Source organism: Neolamprologus multifasciatus, chromosome 16 (genome assembly GCF_963576455.1).
Source record: "Neolamprologus multifasciatus chromosome 16, fNeoMul1.2, whole genome shotgun sequence".
NCBI classification, from domain to species: Eukaryota; Metazoa; Chordata; class Actinopteri; order Cichliformes; family Cichlidae; genus Neolamprologus; species Neolamprologus multifasciatus.
The window spans coordinates 9,754,847-9,775,776 of record NC_140454.1 but is presented as its reverse complement, the minus strand read 5'-3'; the positions used below and the strand labels follow the sequence as shown (position 1 = coordinate 9,775,776).

At 41.5% G+C, this 20,930-nt stretch overlaps 1 protein-coding gene and 1 long non-coding RNA gene across 15 annotated transcripts in view; one reads left to right on the top strand and one right to left on the bottom strand.

The window, feature by feature from the left end:
• dgkh (diacylglycerol kinase, eta) overlaps positions 1 to 20,930 on the bottom strand; it is an 80,374-nt gene that overhangs the window by 13,178 nt on the left and 46,266 nt on the right. For all 14 annotated transcript variants that reach the window (XM_085134647.1, XM_085134648.1, XM_085134649.1 and 11 more), the window contains 18 exons: positions 19,042 to 19,144; positions 15,954 to 16,116; positions 15,709 to 15,817; positions 15,140 to 15,361; positions 14,782 to 14,873; positions 14,049 to 14,148; positions 13,589 to 13,895; positions 13,325 to 13,450; positions 11,560 to 11,694; positions 11,323 to 11,440; positions 11,079 to 11,189; positions 10,512 to 10,608; positions 9,765 to 9,872; positions 5,962 to 6,075; positions 5,736 to 5,870; positions 1,286 to 1,446; positions 1,081 to 1,186; positions 331 to 423 (listed from right to left, as the gene is read on the bottom strand). In XM_085134647.1, coding sequence (XP_084990773.1) covers positions 331 to 423; positions 1,081 to 1,186; positions 1,286 to 1,446; positions 5,736 to 5,870; positions 5,962 to 6,075; positions 9,765 to 9,872; positions 10,512 to 10,608; positions 11,079 to 11,189; positions 11,323 to 11,440; positions 11,560 to 11,694; positions 13,325 to 13,450; positions 13,589 to 13,895; positions 14,049 to 14,148; positions 14,782 to 14,873; positions 15,140 to 15,361; positions 15,709 to 15,817; positions 15,954 to 16,116; positions 19,042 to 19,144 — 2,400 coding nt within the window. The remainder of the gene's footprint in view (positions 1 to 330; positions 424 to 1,080; positions 1,187 to 1,285; positions 1,447 to 5,735; positions 5,871 to 5,961; positions 6,076 to 9,764; positions 9,873 to 10,511; positions 10,609 to 11,078; positions 11,190 to 11,322; positions 11,441 to 11,559; positions 11,695 to 13,324; positions 13,451 to 13,588; positions 13,896 to 14,048; positions 14,149 to 14,781; positions 14,874 to 15,139; positions 15,362 to 15,708; positions 15,818 to 15,953; positions 16,117 to 19,041; positions 19,145 to 20,930) is intronic.
• LOC146500268 (uncharacterized) lies at positions 16,631 to 17,055 on the top strand. Its single transcript, XR_014869711.1, has 2 exons — positions 16,631 to 16,732; positions 16,873 to 17,055. It is a non-coding gene; the product is annotated as an uncharacterized LOC146500268 (long non-coding RNA).

Genomic DNA, 20,930 nt, shown 5'->3' with positions numbered 1-20,930 from the left:
GAGGACCAGTGACTAATTCATCACAAAACAGGTCTGCCTTAAAGCATAGCCCACTTGACTTTCTTGGCTCCAGTGGACACCATAACTTACAAAAACAACATCATGTTGTATTCAGCAAGACCAGAAACTGGTGACTTTACGAAGGGCACAGAGCAAGTGAGCCAGGGGCTGTTTTCCATAACAAGCGCTCATCTGTGATCCCCTCCACCAAGATTCTTTCACCATTAGAAAGAATCTAGTTTTAAAGTACACTGCCTTCAAGTCTTTGTTTCATAAACATATAAAAAGAAAGTAGGATTAAAACAATCTATTTTAGCCATGATAACTCACCAGAGAGACTCGGCCCAACAGAAGAGACTCGGTCTCATTGTGGAGTGCCTTCATAGTGCTGGCCACCTCAATGGCTGTGTTCCGAGTAAGGCTCTGTAAAAGGGAGAAAAATGTTAAAGAATTCAATGTTACACACCATGAAAAACAGAAGCAGAGTGCACATATTTCACACAGTTCTAGATGCTATTTTAGTAGCTTAGCCTCTCTTCAGGGGTTTAATATGGGGTAAAGTAAGTGCTTAATCAGAACAAGTTAAACAACCCTTAAAACATCAATTAACAATGGAGGAAATTCACACATTGCCACATATACTAATTACTTAAAGGGTGCTTTTATTATTATATTAATGGCCAATGAAGAAATAAACTTAGCTTAACTTTTAGCAGCAGTTCAACTAAAACTGTGGATGCTGTAAACTGGACTCAGGTACTTTCCCTTTCTTTGTCATTTTGAAATATGGCAGACAATACCACATTTTAAAAGATTTGTCTGAAACACAGTGCCTAGCTTTTAAAGATTCAAATATCTCAAGAGCAAGAAATTGCACCTGGAACAGTGCTCATTAGTCTCCTTAAAACAATAAGTGGTACATCTTAAATGTAAGCTTTGACTTCAGTGACCTCTAATGGCAAGAAAAAGTCATTTTTATTTTACAAGAATAACTGCAGTTTTAAGGATGCAACAGTGAGTTGTAAAAGACTTTCTCAAGACAATGTCAATGTCTCAAAAATAAGGCTAAACCCAGCTCACCTCGGGGAACTTCGGGTGTGTTTTGTTGATGGCGTGTGATGCAGCATTAACAGCGTGAGCCAGTTCCTGCTCTAAGAGCCCGTTCGTCTTTGCAGCCTCACATATCCTGTGATTAGACAGAGCGCAGTCAGTGAGCTTAGTTCAAGGTAACAAAGCCTGTGCACACGGCGACTGATACCTGATATTCACATCAATTCAAGTTTACCTTGTAATGAGCTCTTCTGCAGCCCGGGCACACATCTGCACCAGGCCTGCCTCCTCCTCTGTGGCTAGATCCACAGACTGCTGAGGGTAGAGGTGAGGTCGCAAAGGAGGCTTATCATACTTGAGCTTGTCTTCCCATGACTTCAATGTGTTCTCAAAAGCCTGCGGGGAAATTTTGAAGAAAACACAGATAAGTATATACATATATATATATCAGGGGTAGGCAACCTTTCTGATGGCGAGTGCCATTTAAAATTTCCTCAGAAGTCAGTGTGTCATATGATTGCATTAGCAATAAATTTAATAACGCTCTATATGAACAGTTACACAATATATAGAACCAATTTATAGAATTATATTTGTTTGCGGATGTTGGCAGCTATCAGCGAATAGTTATCAGCTATTTTGAAACAAAAAAAGACACTTTTTAATCCATAACAAGAACTCCATAACAGCAAATGGACTGTACAACAGAAAATACAAATGCTATTTATGGTCTCCTCACAACAATGATAAGGAAAAATAAACTAAGCCAATATGGCATGTCTGTTAATACAGAGACACACATGTTAATGTGATCTCTGGTCTCCCACTCAGAGACACAGGTCTGAGGACACTCATGTGAGAGAAAATCTGCTCACACAGATATGTAGAGCCAAATACTGTCAATAAGGCCTCTGCAATGTTCTGAAGACAGTTAAACTTGTCAGGTAGTGATGTCTAGCAGGTGAAAATGCACAGCTGTGGATTCCAGCTGCTTCGATGTTGCATTAACTGGCATTAACTCAGCCAGTTAATGCGAGACAAATCTAGCTGCTCATTAAAGATTTCTGGTTTGATCAGAAAATAAAACATTGGTCGATACACCTGAAAGGCCTAAAAATGCATTGTGTCTCGGGTCTACGGAAGTATCCATGTATTTCCGTGGTGCTGATGCTGTGCTGAGCGGAAAGCTCCTGAAGCTTTTGAAGTGTGGGAATGTGGAAAGCTAACAACGTCCCTCTCACCAGTAGGCTAAGTTATTTTTAGCCAATTAATTCAATTCAATTCAATTCAATTCAATTCAATTCAATTCAATTCAATTCAATTCAATTCAATTTTATTTATATAGCGCCAAATCACAACAAAAGTCACCTCAAGACGCTTCATAGACACAGAGAAAAACCCAACAATCATATGACCCCCTATGAGCAGCACTTTGGCGACAGTGGGAAGGAAAAACTCTCTTTTAACAGGAAGAATCCTCCGGCAGAACCAGGCTGTGAGCTGATTTGTGATGTGCACCACTGGCGCGGCCATTTATTTTTTGATGCACCTTCTCAGATTAATTCACTGCGTGTCGTGCCCGGGGCTGGACTGGGACAAAAAAACAGCCCGGGCATTTTGACTAAAGACCGGCCCACCAGGTATTAAAGCTATAAAGCCTTTGAATGAAAACAAACGCTGTTGTGACAGTGATGTACAGTCTTGTTGGTATATATGTATGATTTCTATACATTTTATGTCAGATAAAAACTTTGGTTGTAAGATTCAGATAATTATTTAATAACAGCCAGACATTTTAAATGAAAATAAGAAAGTATTTCTTTGTGCCCCCCTTTCCCAGTTAATGCCCCACCTGCCCCCCTGGCAAAACTTTGCTAGACCCGCCCCCGCACAGCTATCAGCTGTCAGCTACTTAGAAAAAGATCCTGGTGTTATTTGTCTCTCAGAAACAGTTCATAACTTCCCTTCAACTCATTCATGTCACCTAAAAGGTAAACCTGTTTCTCCATCACCTGTTCAGCTCTGATGATCCTGTAAGGACGTCTCCTGGTTTCATCTTCATGTTTCCCTCTCACCACATATCCAAACTGATATCATGACCAGCAGCTTTACAGCTGTGGCTCCAGCAAACATCAGCTGATACTAGAAATTAATATTAAATAAATTCTAACAACAGCTGATCAAGCTTAAACGTGCTGCTGTTTAGCGCGACATCCGCTGGTTTCCTCTTTCTGGCGCAAAGTGGGCGATAAACAAACAAGAGAGAAAAGCCGATCAGCTGATCATTGATCAGTTTCATGATTGAAGTAGCAACAGGAGAGGGAGGGGGAGAGGATGAGAGAAGAAGAGGCAGCTGTGCAGCGTAACGACATAATAAATCCAACTTTGTGTCTTTTTCCATCCTAGACAAACTGCGTCCCTTCTCAGCTCAACACGAAACGTGTAATAATTTCTCTGAATGCAGGACGATTCCGTTTGTACGGGACGGTTGGCAACTCTACTAACGAACCTTATGAATAAAATAAAGTTCACTATCAGTAACATCATAGCACCAACCCAGCTGTATATAAACTCCATCATGCTAGCTAGTACGCAGTACGAGTTATTTTAACTGACGGTAAAAAGTCAGAATAACGAAAATAAACTCCACCTAAACTTGGTTTATATCTGACCCAGATAGACTGCAGGTCAAAACTTCTTACCTAAAGTTCAGTTCACCTGACACTCGGACCGGCGGCTGCCTCTGGTCTCTCCTCCTCCTGCCTCCCATTTCCCTCATCCACCTGCTGGCCTCCACCACTTTACTGAATCTGTGGAAGCTCCTCCATAGCCACCACCAAACAACTGAGTTATTTTTACACAACGACCAGCATCTGGCCAATCCACCACTTTTCATTGTTTATACCGTTACAAAAAAAAAATCACCGGCCCACCGAGCAAATGCCTGGTATGCCCGATGGCCAGCCCAGCTATGGTCGTGCCATCAGTTAACACTTCGCGTGCCAACTGTGGCTTATATACAGTGGGGCAAAAAAGTATTTAGTCAGCCACCGATTGTGCAAGTTCCCCCACTTAAAATGATGACAGAGGTCAGTAATTTGCACCAGAGGTACACTTCAACTGTGAGAGACAGAATGTGAAAAAAAAATCCATGAATTCACATGGTAGGATTTGTAAAGAATTTATTCGTAAATCAGGGTGGAAAATAAGTATTTGGTCAATAACAAAAATACAACTCAGTACTTTGTAACATAACCTTTGTTGGCAATAACAGAGGTCAAACGTTTACTATAGGTCTTTACCAGGTTTGCACACACAGTAGCTGGTATTTTGGCCCATTCCTCCATGCAGATCTTCTCAAGAGCAGTGATGTTTTGGGGCTGTCGCCGAGCAACACGGACTTTCAACTCCCGCCACAGATTTTCTATGGGGTTGAGGTCTGGAGACTGGCTAGGCCACTCCAGGACTTTCAAATGCTTCTTACGGAGCCACTCCTTTGTTGCCCGGGCGGTGTGTTTTGGATCATTGTCATGTTGGAAGACCCAGCCTCGTTTCATCTTCAAAGTTCTCACTGATGGAAGGAGGTTTTGGCTCAAAATCTCACGATACTTGGCCCCATTCATTCTGTCCTTAACACGGATCAGTCGTCCTGTCCCCTTGGCAGAAAAACAGCCCCATAGCATGATGTTTCCACCCCCATGCTTCACAGTAGGTATGGTGTTCTTGGGATGCAACTCAGTATTCTTCTTCCTCCAAACACGACGAGTTGAGTTTATACCAAAAAGTTCTACTTTGTGGTTTCATCTGACCACATGACATTCTCCCAATCCTCTGCTGTATCATCCATGTGCTCTCTGGCAAACTTCAGACGGGCCTGGACATGCACTGGCTTCAGCAGCGGAACACGTCTGGCACTGCGGGATTTGATTCCCTGCCGTTGTAGTGTGTTACTGATGGTGACCTTTGTTACTTTGGTCCCAGCTCTCTGCAGGTCATTCACCAGGTCCCCCCGTGTGGTTCTGGGATCTTTGCTCACCGTTCTCATGATCATTTTGACCCCACGGTATGAGATCTTGCGTGGAGCCCCAGATTGAGGGAGATTATCAGTGGTCTTGTATGTCTTCCATTTTCTGATGATTGCTCCCACAGTTGATTTTTTCACACCAAGCTGCTTGCCTATTGTAGATTCACTCTTCCCAGTCTGGTGCAGGTCTACAATTCTTTTCCTGGTGTCCTTCGAAAGCTCTTTGGTCTTGGCCATGGCGGAGTTTGGAGTCTGACTGGTTGAGGCTGTGGACAGGTGTCTTTTATACAGATGATGAGGTCAAACAGGTGCCATTCATACAGGTAACGAGTGGGGGACAGAAAAGCTTCTTACAGAAGACGTTACAGGTCTGTGAGAGCCAGGGATTTTCCTTGTTTGAGGTGACCAATTACTTATTTTCCACCCTGATTTACGAATAAATTCTTTACAAATCCTACCATGTGAATTCATGGATTTTTTTTTCACATTCTGTCTCTCACAGTTGAAGTGTACCTCTGGTGCAAATTACTGACCTCTGTCATCATTTTAAGTGGGGGAACTTGCACAATCGGTGGCTGACTAAATACTTTTTTGCCCCACTGTATATATATATATCTACACAAATTGGTTTTCACTCAGCAAGAGCAGCACCCTTCCTCACCCGGTCTCTGGTGAGCATCTGTGCTCTGTTCTTGTGCTGGATCTTGATGACTCCAGGCGGTTGGATCCAGGCCTCACCATCCACCTGAATGGGAACCCCCTCGTCACCCAGGATCGTAATCTTCACAGTTCGACACTGATTGAGGAAGACGCTTGGATTAGAATCACACAGTGTACAGACACAGAGATGAATTTGCACTTCATATGGTTTTAACGCATCTGCTCACCTGTGCTATGCGGTGGTGTTGCAATTTGATGACTCTGGACACAGCCATTTGCATGCTCCCAAAAACAGCAACCACTTCCAGGATCTTGTCATCGAAAGATGGAGCACAGAATATCTGCATAAAAACATTATGGAAATAATGTCAATGTAATGTAGCTGGAAGGATCCTAAAAGGATACAGTTGCCGCTATTTCAAATTTATGTAAATATTCCACATAAACATAAACAAAAGAAAAGCTAACATATTCAAAGATTAGTTTTCAGCAGCCCTTTAAAACAAACTACAGACTCAGCCAACCTGAGGAGGTTTATGAGCTACATCCAGCCTCTGTTTTTAAAATAAAGGACAGTTAAAGACCCAGTATCAGAGGCCTGGTCAGTTTGTCTGTGACCCAGCATCTCGAGTTTATTTAGTACTGTTGATTTCCTATGTTAGATTTGTGTGTTTTTCTTAGTTTAGGGTGTAGTTGAGTTATTTTGTATTTTTGATTGCTAATGAGATAATGTTCAGGTCTGGTAATATTATTAGTTAGGGTTTAGTTAACATTCCATGTCCCAATTGCCAGTCTTGGTAGCCGGGGATCAATCTGCCAGGACCTCCGCCCGGCTCACATTGCACCCGACCCCTACGGTGCCACCTGCGGGTGGTGGGCCCGCAGGAAGATGGGCCCATGTCCCTTTTTCGGGCTGTGCCTGGCCGGGCCCCATGGACTAAGACCCGGCCGCCAGACGCTCGCCCTTGGGCACCCTCGCCGGGCCTGGCTCCAGGGCGGGGCCCCGGTAACCCTATCCCGGGCAGGGTGAACTGTTCCCTCGATGGTCTTTTAATAGGGGTTTTCTGAATCGCTCTTTGTCTGGTCCCTCACCCAGGACCAATTTGCCATGGGAGACCCGACCAAGGGGCAAAAGGCCCCAGACAACATTCGGGAGGGGCTCAGAGTAGAGCCGCTGCTCCTCCACATCGAAAGGAGCCAGTTGAGGTGGTTCGTGCATCTGACAAGGATGCCTCCTGGGCGAGGCTTTCCGGGCATGTCCCACTGGGAGGATGCCCCGGGGCAGACCCAGGACACGCTGGAGAGATTATATATCTCGGCTGGCCTGGGAACGCCTTGGTATTCCCCTGGATAAGCTGGAGGAGGTGGCTGGGGAGAGGGAGGTCTGGGCTTCTCTGCTTGGGCTGCTGACCCCGCGACCTGGCCCCGGATAAGCGGAAGAAAATGGATGGATGGATGGTTTAGTTGAGTTCCAGTCTAGTTTATGGTTCTTCTATGTCTCCTGATTTATGAGTCTTTTCCTGTCCTCTGTCATGTGTAAATGTCTGTGTGCTTACGTTGTCAAGCTTGTGTTGTCTTGTCTACATTCTATTATGTTTCCTGTTTTACTTTGAAGTGTCTTGTGTTCCCTGTGGCGTCAGGTTCATTTGTGTCAGCTGTGTTTCCCCAGGTGTTTCCACTTCTCTCATCACCCTTCTGTGTATTTAAGTCCTCTGTCTTCTTCTGTTCTTTGTTGGGTTGTCTGTTGTTTCCATGTCAGGTCATGTCTGGTCAGAGTTTTCTTTTGATTGCTCAGGTTTTTTTTCATGTTCATGTTTTGCATGTACGTGTTCAGTTTCTTGTTTTAGTTATCGTAGTAATTTAGTTGCTCCCAGTTCAGTTTGTGCCAGTATTTTGCCTTGTTTTCCATTTTTAACTTCAGCACAAAATAAACGGCTCGCTTTTTGTTAAAGATTCACTTCCGTCTCTCCCTTGTCTGCTTTAGGGTCCACTCCACAAACACACCAGTCATCCCGGCTGTGACACCCAAATCAAAGGGCCTCATGTTAAAAATAACATTCTAAAATTAATTCAGAATTTCACCAAAAGCCAGCATGTTTTAGCAGCCTACTCGTTATTCCCTGTAGCAGCTAAAGATGGGATAAAGACTGAGAGATGAAACAAAGAAAGCAATGGATGAGCTTTGAGACATGAGATTCAAAATTCAAATGTTGATTAAATATAATACAGATATTGCTGGAGAGGGTTAAGAATTTTGCCAACATTGAGCTGGATTGTTGATTGTTGAAATATAGATTTAGTTGTATTTTACCATTTCCTTAAAATGAGAAAATGAAATAGATTTCCAAAATTGCCCAATGAAACCTCTAAACCTATTCACAGTGTTTACAAAATGAAGCAACCCAACCTGTAAAGGAGGTCCACAGAGCCATGTACAAAAGGCAGCATACTGCCATAGGGGCCCATTTTCAGACACTATCACACCAATGCTCCTGTGGAATACCGTGTTAGCTGCACATTCAATTTATAGGCTTATTAGAAAAGTATTTTCAATCATGTTAGCACTGCTGACAACTGTTATGCTGATGAAAGAAGTAATTAATTTAGTCGGTTAAGCGTCTGTGTAGGTTTGAATGAAGCCTGAAAAGGGCCAAAGAAAGAGGCTTCTTTTCTGAAACTCACTGACAATGAATTCATGTTCTAGCTTGCAGACTTGAACATGAATTCAGCATCAGACTTTAGTTTGAGAAACAGGTTTTTTATTACAGTGAGAGATTGTGCGGACTTGTGAAGAGAATAATACACGCACAACTTCTTAAAATAACAAAATAACTTTATTCCTTAAAACAGAAACCTCTGACGAGTTTCAGAAACTCAACTAGACAGACTGATTAAGTGAACATGACTGCTGTCAGCAGTGCTAACATAACTAGACAAAGAGATCCCAAGCCTAATGATCATTAGTACGATATAAGGTAACATAATGCGACACAGCAGTGAGGGGTGCTGAAACAGGCCTCTGTAGATCTAATGTAGAAATCTAATTGTTTTGACAACATTTTTGATCCATCACTTATATATAACATAAAATAATAGACTTAATTTCCAAGGGACCCCAAGATTTTGAGGAGTAGATCCTATGTGTATGTTGTAAAAATTAAAAAAAATAAATAAAAATGAAAAATTGTCAAATTTATTCCTGAATTTTCTTTTACACATATGTGTACTTCTAAAACAAACAAACAAACAAACAAACAAACAAACAAACAAACAAGCAATCAGGTGACCCTCTCAGTTGTCTTGTGGGGCACCAGCCACTAGATGGACACAGCCAGTAGGAGGGCACTTATCTGTGTGTTAGCAGGATCGGTCATTTTATCATTAGCTTTTACAATTACTAAGATGTATATTATCTTCTCTTGCTCTCTCTCTCTCTCTCCATATATATGTATATGTATAAAAAAACTATATTCACTCCCACGTGTCAAAATGAATGATTTATTCCAAACAAAGGCAAAACTCTGATGATAATCTGTGCCTGTGTTTGTGCAGTTGTGTATATACTCTCTCTGTTTCTGCTTCCTCCTTTCCAGCAAAAACAGTTACATAACACCCAATGCACATTGCTGTATATGTGTGTGTGTGTGCCCCCCACACACACACCCCTGAGTGAGCCCTCTGCAGTGTGTGCAAACTGACACTCTAATCCCTCAGCCAGTGTACTCTGAGCCTTAAACATACAAGCAGAGACGTCTCTCTAGCCATCCCTCCCCCTGCACATCCAGGCTATCGGGGTCATGTCAAACAGGCGTCCACCCTGTCATTCTTTAGGTAATATCAGAGAAGACAAAAAGAAAAAGAAGACAAAAGACAAAAAGAAAAAAGCTCCAAGCAGAACGGAAAACACACCTGTTTTCATCCCTCAAAGATGATCTGAGTTTCCTACCAGGGCCATGCCAAGTAGGATGGAACATCACACAGAGAGCAGTTTTATTAGAGTGAACAGCTTGAGAACAGTAAATGTACTTACATCATCCTCCTTGGTGCCGCCCCAGAAGTTGGTTCCGCCTGCGTAGCTAGGAATGTTCAACACTGCTATGCCTTGAAGGCTGGGCAGTGGGATGTACTGTCCATCACACTGGGAAAGACACAAAATAACAAAGTTAAGTTGGACCAGTAAAGCAAAAGAAAAGAGAACATATACTCTATATGTCTAAATTAAGGCTGTTTGCTGGTTCTATAAACATTTAACCACATTTTTTCTTCTGCCTTTACTGAGCTTTCAGAACTATTTCATTGAAAAACTGACACAAAAAAACTGGTGTTTTTTTATTACACGTTATCAGTTTTCTGGCTGTGTAAATAAGCAATCTCACAGAACAGGGTGGTTTTTACTCTTACCAGACCAACATCGTCACTGCCTAAGAAACCTGGAGTTCGTTCAAATATACACATCATGGAATTCTTTTAAGGGCATATTATTAAGGACCGTTATTCTCTAAATGTTTTTACATAATAACAAACAATATAATTTTTTTAATATCAAAACTGTTTTTTTATTAACTTAAAAAAAAAAAATCATTGTGAGTAAAAGGAGAGGTGAACTCTAATTTTTGTCAGCACGTGTTCCTTATTCTGCCATGGGTAATTTAAGTGATTATAAAGATTTAAGCACTGGTAAAATGCGAGTGTGTAACATGCAGTGTTTTCAATTAAAATTTTTGTCGTTTCTTTTTTAATCCAAAGCCTTAAATGCCTGATTTTCTCCATGTCTCACCTCCAGCTGGACCTTCTGCTCCAGGTTCTTGTAGGTTCTTTGCAGCAGCTCCTTAGTGCCCAGAACACCGTACCACATCATATTCTTGGTACGACTCCTGTGTGGGGAAGGTGCAGAGGCGGTGTGCAGGAAAAAGACTGTTGTGTCACTTCAACTTTAAAACACACAAATACGTGGACAACACATCACCTGCAACACAATCACTGAAATGGAGGGAATTATAATTCAATACATAGAATTATAACTCAAAACTGGCTAAGGACTGCAACACTCAGTTCTAGACAGTTGGTGATTGTTTTTTTGTGTTTTTCTGAAAATAGAAAAACTGACATACAGACTGAAAAAATGAGAATACTTGACTGGGACAAATGGTTGTCATACAAACTGAAGAAAGGACGTAAGTAACTTCAGTTATCAAAAGAGGCAGATTTGCTCCAACGCTGCCAGCTTAGGACTGTTCAAAAGTTCATGTACTTGTTTATGTATAAACAAAGCAAATAAAATGAAATTATAAAAAAAAAAAAAAAACCACACAAATATGCTGTGTTCATTGGAAATGAGACTCACCTGCATTTCTCTGGATGCTCCTCTCGCTTGTTGTTAAACTCCAGCGAGATCTTTGCGTCCAAGCCAATGCCAAAGTAGTTGTTCATAACACACTTCTCCATATAGCCCTCTCTGGATGAACAAACAGTCAACACAAACACACACACAAAAAAGGTAGTTAGAGCAACAGTGTAGAATGTGACCAACAAACAACATCACAGTGACAAAGATGGAAGAAGGCATTAGAAAAAGACATGGCTCTTACAGAGAGTCCAGGTCAGGGTCGATGAATGATGTGGCCCCGAAAGGGTCGATGTTAGCCAGCAGCATCTTGCTAATGATAGAGCTGCCAGCAATAGAGGCAGCCAGACCTGCTCGCAAACCTGCACATACACACAAACACACATCGTCTGTGTCACACAATACTGAACTGCAATGCCTGACTGATTGTGCCCTTGTTGATCCAATGTGATGAGTTTGGTGCCTGTTTATGTGTGTTTACCCGGGCAGATGATGCGTGTGTTGAGTACAGGGAGATTCTCCTTGCTGGTGGTGAAGGGTGTGATGGTGAAGGAGCTATAGGACTGGGTGCTACGGCTCACTCTCCGCTCCGTTGGAGAACAGGGACTCTTAGCAGCTGGGCCAAGGAGAGAAAAACTTACTTTGAATTTAGGGACAGATATGATGGAAAGTATAAAGCAAAACAAAATGCGCTTCAGCTGTGTCGGAGGGTACTTATTAACACAGAGATGCACATCCATAGACATGCATCATGCATCCACATATGAACAAAAAATGGGAATTTTTCTATGCATCAATTAATGCAATTTTAGGAATATAATATTTATACAGTAAGGCTGGGTGCAGGTACAAATAATAACATTTGGGGTCTTTGTGTCCAATAGACTACTCACAATGGGCCTCATTCACCAAGATGTGGCTAACAATGTTATTACCTTCCTCATACCTTGCTCATAAATGAAGAACATACACAAAATCAACATCAATTCATCAAAGGTATACAATGGTCATTTTTTTTCCTACCTTGCACACGCTACCTGTGATCTGTACAAGGACTGTCTGAACAAGTTGAGGCTTTGGCCAACAAATTTCCAGTTAATATTTTGTCTTCTCTACATCGAATTTAATTTCAGGTAAGAATATACTGATGAATCAAAACACATTGCTTGTGAGTGAGTCCCACTGTCTAACAACATGATTACTTTTACATACAGTATAATTACACACGTTTACTTAGAAAGACTGGTAGCTCAGAGTTTATTCTGGTGTTGCATCCTAGATTTGACATTATTTCTACTTTCATTGTATGACTTCAAGAGCAAATGGTTAGAAGGCTGACAATTACTGATAGCTATATTTGAACCAGACCATGGGCAGCAATCTCTTCTGCTCTACTTCCTCGGAGTGCTTCCTGGTCAGGAAGGAGAAACAGGACGAAAGACGGAAACAAGGAGAGGACACAAAGCAGAGGGTTTGACTGATACCTCCTAGTCTTCTAATACTTGGAAAATGTGTGGAAGGAAGGAAGCAGCCCAATGATAAACAGGAAGAACTTCTGCCCCTAAGACAATAACATATCCTGTGGCCCATCCACACACACTCACAAAGAAGCGCAGTGGACATTTCACAGTAACCTGCATGTTCAAACAGCCAGCCTGCCTGTGTACTTTCAACAGGTACACTGATTTATTATTAAAGAAGTTGCCACAGTCTGAAGATTAGGACCTAAGCAGCTCAGCCTGGTGTAAGAGGTGGAATATAACAGGAGGAAAAGTTGCTCCAAGCACTTTTAGCACTAATCCCTGAGTTTATTTATGACAGGAAACTTGATTTGCGTCAGCAAGCTTTTTTTTCCCATTAGCTATGTCTCTGGTCCACTGTGGTGCAATGACTGCAATACCCACAAGGTGGCAACATTAAAATTATGTGTACAAAAATCTATGCCTTTAAGGCTAAATTATAGAGATAGCTGTGTTTCCTTCTCTCAGTAGAGAAAAGAGTGAGGAAACATGTTTTTACACCAACCACTGCTGACTTATTTTTTTTAATTCAACCCAAAAACAATATGTGTCAGCTACAAGAACAATGCAAGCTGGAAGACTTGCACAGTGGACATGCAAAGCTGGGCAGGTTAAGTTCTTTGGAACTAGCCTTTTATGAAATGTAGCGGGCCAAGTAAGTGAATGGTTGAACGTACCTCGCAAATGTAGAAGGGGAACAGGCCAAAAAGCAGCAGAAACACTTACATGACACTGCTTCCAGTTCCTTAGTGTCCTCATCTTTTTCACTGTCTCTGTTCTCGTCCTCGCTGTCCTTCTCCAGAGGGGATGGAAGCTCTGGGTCCTCCGTATGGGCATTCTGCTCATCAACCACTAAACAGGGCATAAATGGGTTGGTCATAACACAATAAGTTGCATGTAATAACCGCATGTTTTTGTTTCAAAAACATTTTGATAATTCCATTCATCATCACGAGGCAGAATCCTTATCCTGTAGCTCACTACACGTACCTCTCTCTGCCTGTTCTATGACCTGTCGAACCGCTTTCTTCAGACTGTCGGCCCTGAGCATCAACTGCTCCCTGCTTTTGAACAGCTGGTGCGGAGAACCTCCTGCCACTCCTTTCTCCGTCTCCTCCTCCTCCAGTTTCTCCTTCAGCTCTGTCAGGCTTTCTTCACTGGCCTCCTCCTCCTCTTCCTCCTCCTCTTGTTCCTCCTCTACAATAGGTGGAGTGGAGAGGGGGAGCGGAGGTAGAGCTTGGCACTCTGTGTTGAGGGTCTGGAGGAGGGAGTCCAGTTTCTCATTGAGGATGGCACACTGGAGGGCACAGAGGAAGAGACACTTAAAGACCAGATGGAGTGCTGCAGCAGCATTCACAGGACAGTGAATTAGCAGAAATTTAATATATATGGAGTTGGCTTTCAGCACAAGCAGATAATGGATGTTTACTGCATTGTTTTTGAGGCTTACTTTGAGAGACATAGAGTCGCACTCCTCAGCATTCTCAGTGCTTTTCTCATACGCCTTCCCCACTTTGGCAACAAAATCCTTCACTGTCTCACACAGAATTCTAAGAAACGGAGAGAAAACATAAGTTCTTCCTGACATAACGTAATCTGAGAAAAGCTAATTATTTACCTCCTTTTGTATCTTTTTACATACTTCATTTACTATTTTCACTATATGGAAATATAATTTATTTTTCACAAAAGTAAATTTTTGTTCTTCTCTTTGTTCTTTATTCTAGAATGTGGCACATGGCTGCCCCTCCCTGAGCCTGTTAAAAGGATGTTCTTGCTTCCCACTGTTGCCAACTTACTATAAAAAAAAAACACCTTGAGAAAACTATTGTTGTAGAGTTGTGCTTTATAAATACATTTTTATTCCAGCCAAAAACAAAAGGTTCATTACTTATGTGAAGAGAGGGGTACATTGGTTATTTTGACTAGGACAAAATAAATACAAGAACAGTTGCTTAAATGTACTTTTGACAAATGTGTCCCCAAGTGGACTGCTCACATATTTAAAAATGTCAGAATTATTAGTGTGATTGCTGGAGCAGCTGCAATAATGCTGCAGTAATTACAATGCAATATCACCACGACATCCACATCATAGTTTTTAGCCTGTAGTTGATTACATTGCTGTTTGGGTTGATTTTAGACTTCTTATTCTGGGTAACGGCAGTGTTATAAACACTTACTTGGCAGAGGAGATGACCACAGAGTGCTGCTCAGAGTTGAGGATCTTTGTGAGGTGAGTAGCTACTGAGTCTTCATAGGTTGAAATGTGAAACTGTTGAAAAAGCAATGAAACTGTTTATTTCTATTCAGAAAACAACTGTTAAACGCAATCTTATAGGCACTACAGTTAATAAGGTATAAGTGCTAAAATGCTTATTTGCCCATGTTTAAACTGGAGGTAAGGTGAACATGTATTCAAAATGTCAGGTGCTATTCCCTGCAACTACCTCCTCCCCCACGTCTGTCTGTCTGGAATCCCCTGCTGGCTTTTATTGGGTCTACTGATGCGTGTGAATATCTGTCAACTCCTGTGAGTACCTGGCAGTCGTCAGCTCCCTCAGGCGTGGTAGGGCAGCTGTGTTTGGGTGGGATCTTAATCTCGTATGTCATGATGCTCCAGCGGTCCAACATCTTGGTGCTGGCCCTCTCTAGCTTCTCCAGAATCTGAGGCAGCTGGGCGTCATCGTCACATGACGGGCCCCAGCCAAGCACTCGTGCCAGATCATTGCCGGTGCCCAAGGGCAACACCCCCAGCTGGCACTGAAAGGCAGGCACAGGGTTTATTTGGCATCAGTGTCTGCTATACTCAAAATGAGCTGTTTGTCTGTAAATTCCTGCCTCCTGCCTGTGCGTGTGGAATGACTTTGTATCTTTATGTGAGCTTGCTCAGAGCAAAGGCAAAAAGCGCAATTGGAACACTAGTCAAAGACAAGTTATCGTCTGTGTACTTGTTCTGGAAAGCTGTATAAAACCTGTTTAAAAAGACTTTCTATCCAATATGTTTATGATAGTTTGTGATTATCATTCATTTTCAGTAAAAGAGAAACAATTCCTAATAGTGTTTTCATTGTCATTGTTAAAATAACGCTTATGTTACTGTGCACTACTTGTTTGTGTAGATTGAGTTTGTCGATCTCTGAGAGGACCCATCCCACGCTGCCATCACCTCCGCACACCAAGATTCGGAAGTTGTCAAACTTCTGAAACAGGCGCAAACTGGAAAAAACACAACAAAGCCACTCATATACTTATTCTGCAGGATCAGCTTTCAACTAAAGCCTAATAACAAAACTGGTGCACTTTGATATTTATGGATATTTACAGCAGATTTGTTTGCAAGTGTTTTCCTCACCCAAGGTGTGGCCCACCGTTGACCAGGTCAAAGACTTGAGCTGGGTTCAGAAGCTGCTTGAAGCGCCGTAGGAACTTCACTCCCTGGTTGTCGCCACTTTTGGAGTTGACAAAGACCAGGAGGGGACTGGCACATGACGGGGGACAGGTGGCCTTCCAGAAGCCTGAGGCAGTAAGAACAACAAAAGTCAACATGCTCTGTTTCACCAGACTGGAAGCAGTGAAATTTACATGGAAAAAGAACCTAAATTACTGTTTTATTGCTGTTTTAATTGAAAATTTTTTGTGTATAGAGTGTCCAAAGTGGAGAAGTAGTCACATAGCAGATCTGGCTAATCAATCTTTTTTGCTCAGTTCTATGCCAGGTCTATAAACGGGATTTCCTCTAATGGCCACTTGAGTTTATTGCCCACTTTTAAATGCACAACTTTCCAGCAATAAAAAAACACATCTTCACAACCTGGTAAGAAAAACATTTTTGGTGTCTATGGTTAGCTTCAACCTCGATATCAACTCTATACTGAATTTCCCGGAGGAACCCACCTGAGGGATTAATAAAGTTTTATCTAATCTAATCTAATCTAATCTAATCTAATCTAATCTAATCTAATCTAATCTTATTATAAAAGTAATATATCACCTGTTCAATTTTGTAAGCACTTTAAGATTAGGGGTGTTGCTGTGTGTCAACACAAGCTGACTGGTGTCTGTTCCACTAACTGGTCATTGTAGTGGAGCGCTTGATTTTTTTGCAGTTAACACCTTTTTGAGCAATATAATGTTACTGTCTTACTGATAATAGGCCCTACTGTGTGACGTAGCCCATCTAAGAAGCCTATGCTTCCACTTTGGTGCGCAACATGCTGTGGTTTCTCTGTATTATTGTAGGGTGTTTATCTTATAATATTTAGTGCCTTGAGGTAACTATTGTTTTTAATGCCATATAAGTAAAACTGAATTGAATTGAATAATCATCTTATATCTGCAATAAATGTTCTGTATGCATTCTCTGTGTGTTACACATCCTAAAACTTTATCCATCAAGCTTTTTTCTTTTTTTTTTCTTTTTTCTTTTTTAACATTTTCATCTAATTCAAATTGAATTGGATTGAAGAAAAAAAATATCAGGTAAAACCTTTGATTTGTGCTACTAGAATGTTTAAATAAAACTGTCTTAACTTGATGCTTTAGTGTTTTAAATATCATACCATGTTATGACGTAAACTTGAGCAGCAGTGCTAGATGCAACAGGAGGTGTGAGCCAGCTCTGTCATCGCTAAACAGCCTCATCAAACTCCTGTGTGTGTGTGTGTGTGTGTGTGTGTGTGTGTGTGTGTGTGTGTGTGTGTGTGTGTGTGTGTGACACCAAGCATAATAATGCATAGGACGGGCTTAACACATGCCACAAACACGTGTTTTGCTGTGCAGTAGAGGATATACACACTCTGGTCTCAGGGAGGTAGTGCAACTACCAGCTGTAATCTGAACACTGCCTCTGTGGTGAAAGCTTTGCGCATATTAAGGCTTCAACCTTAAATATATGGGAATACCATCTCTGGCAGCATGGACACATTCGTCCTTCTTCATATCTTTCTCATTCTCTTTAATCTCTTCCTCTACAATCTTTTGATTTATCGTCCTTTCTGGGTCACTCTCTTTGTGACTGTTTCTGTAAAGGATGAACAGAGTGAGAGCACATGAAAGTGGAGGAGAGAGAAAGGACAAGCAGGGAGTCACGATACTCTGGCACGTGCTACAGTCAGCCCCCCCCAGCCAATTACAACCAAACTCCCCCTCTTTTCATCCAGTGTTCGAGCAGAGGGGATCCTGGCACGTGCCGAGATGATGGCGAGAGAGCAAGAAAGAGAAAGAGGGAGAGAGACAGAGAGAGAGCCTAACGAAGCATATATCTCCCCTTTTGTTAGCCCTCTCCCTTTCTGTGCTTGTATCTTACTCTCGCCCTCCTTTCATCTGGACTCTGTCCTCCTGTTCTCTGTCTCTCCTCCATCCATCTACCAATTAGCAGATACTGGCTTTTCACAGACTGATTCGCCTGTGTTTACTGTATATATGTGTCTGTTTGTGTGTGTGTGTATGTGTGTGTGTGAGAGAGAGAGAAATACAGATCCAGCCACTGGCTTGAAGAAACGTGTGTTTCAAACTGTCACATGGGTCTATTTTTAACCGCCTCACTATATGAGAAACAGGCAGTGGAACAAATAATTTGTCATGATCCTGTATTAACACTCTATACTGAACTCAATTCAATTCAATTCAATTCAATTTTATTTATATAGCGCCAAATCACAACAAATGTCGCCTCAAGGCGACTCCATATAAAAAGAAATGAAAGAGGGAATTTATAGCAAAGGTTTGTCATTTTTGTGTATTCTATGTCTCAGTAATTTAATATGTAAAAGGGAGGCACTTTTGAGTAAATCAGAATGTGAGACATAAATGTTGATAACTTGTGAATAAAACCTAAACATTTCCTGCTGCATATAGTTTATGTTTTGGGTCTGCTCTTTTTTTAAAAGTGCTCGCATCTCCTTGCCATCCATGGGTTTTTACAGAATATATGAACTTTGTACATTTGTTGGAGCGATAAAGCACACACACAATAATGAAGAGTTTAGTAGTGATGGTTTGAAAAGAACAGTTTAACAAAAAACATAATAATTTTACACTGTCATTCATTTAACACCGCCAAAAAATCTAGTCATGGTTGAACCACTTATGTCGCAGTTTAATAAACTTGCTTTGGGTCTGTTTGGTGCTAAGATCAGAGGGGAAAATAATTTTATAATTTTTTCTTTCTTCAGAGAAGAAGGTATTGAGAAAAGGAAAGTGTCAGTGGCTGTGTCCCTGAGTGGATGCTGACTAAACCAAAATGAAACATCCTCCCTGCCACTATCTTTTCATACGATAGAGCAAAAGGTCAAAGTTCAATGAGAAGTCATCAGCTGAACAAATAAGAGCAAAAGCTCATGAATTCACCTCTGAAAACTAATGACTACTTACAGGTGCAACCTCTGACCCTCAGAGTGAGTCAGCACGATTGCACGGCTGATCACGTGTGTGTTGCCTACCATCTGAGTCGATGCTGTTGAGAGCAGTAGGGGGGATGATGGAGACTTTGCATTGACCTAGGGGACACTTGCGTGGATATAAGTCCATGCAGGCTGTGTGCACCTAAAAGAACAACACCAAATACAGGGAATTAAAACTCTAAGCAGATTTTAGATATAAGATTATTGATTTTTCCATAATTTAAAAGAAACACATTGAATGATACAGGTTGCCTGTCTTCTACATGTCAGATTTAACATCTGTTAAAACACTCTAAAAATAAGTCTTTCTGTAAATGCTCTGATATTTACAGCAATCTTAGAAACTGTACACAATATATACATATACATAAATATAGAAATCAAATAATATACAACAACTAAATAAAAATGGGCTGGGTTTGCAATTCCAAGACCTAAGCTACAAAAGCTATTAAGAGTAGAAGTCTATATATATCTGTATATACACCAATCAGTCAAAACATTATGACCACTTCCAGGTGAAGTGAATAACACTGATTATCTCTTCATCATGGCACCTTTTAGTGGCTGGGATGTATTAGAGAGCAACATTTTGTTCTCAAAGCTGATGTGTTAGAAGTAGGAAAACTGGCCAAGGATCATTGATGCACGTAGGAAGCAAAGGCTGGCTCATGTGTTCTGATCCAACAGACGAGTTGCTGTAGCTCAAACTGTCGAAAAAGTTAATGCTGCCAGGCAGCGTAAGGCTTTGGGCAAAGTTCTTCTGAGAAACCTTGGGTCCTGCCTTCCATGTGGATGTTACTTTGACACGTGCACCTGGGGTGGCTGTAGCTCAGGAGGTAGATCTTGATGCATTCTCAATCATCCAGGTAAGTAAATCTCCAAAGGTTGATTCTGTTCATCTGGACGTAGCGTTTTCATGGGAGAAACATTTCGCCACTCATCCAAATGACTTCTTCAGTCTCAGCTGACTGCAGGTTTCCCCAATCTTATAAACAGTGGGCTGGTTTCAGTCATTATGCAAATGTACTGTTTATAAGATTGGGGAAACCTGCAGTCAGCTGAGACTGAAGAAGTCACTTGGATGAGTGACAAAACGTTTTTCCCACTGAAAACACTACGTCCAGATGAACAGAATCAACCTTTGGAGACTCAGGAGGTAGAGCAGGTCATCTGCTGATCAGAAGGTTGGTGGTTCAATTCCTGGCTCCCCCAGTCTTCATGCCAAATATCCTTGGGCAAGATACTAACCCCCACTTGCTCTCCGATGCATCCATCGGAGTATGAATGCGTATGAATGTATGTTAGTTAGAAAGCACTGACAAAGCATAGACAACCATACTTGTGTGAATGGGTGTGTATGGGTGAATGCAGGGTATTGTTTAGAGCACTTGGAGTACTCCAGGAGAGTAGAAAAGCGCCAGTAGAATCAGTCCATTTACATAACACCATGTATACCTTGTGTCATTTTGGCAGCAAAATGGGGAGCAACACTATATCATGGTCATAATGGTTATAATGTTATACCTGATCATGGTAAATATGCAGAATTTGTAAACAAAGAAAAAGAGTTTTGTACTGGAAACTGGTTTGCAGGCTCTGATAGCATTTGGGTAAAGTCCTTCTGAAGTGTAAAAAGAGGGACTGTATTTCCCAAAATACAATCTTAAAACCATCAGATATTGTTATTAAGGTTTTTATTACCTTTTGTAATTCATCTGTATTCATCAACCAGATATTTATTGTCTGCAATAAAGAAAGCCAGGAGTAACTGACAGCCCAAGTGCTGCGATCAGCCCAGTGAAAAAGGAAACCTCCAAACCTCCCCTGTCCATGCTTGGACCAGAGCCTTGGCACGACAACAGGGAACCTACATAAAATTAACCAGATGGTTTTATTGTTATGTGCGATGTGCATGTGATAGATGC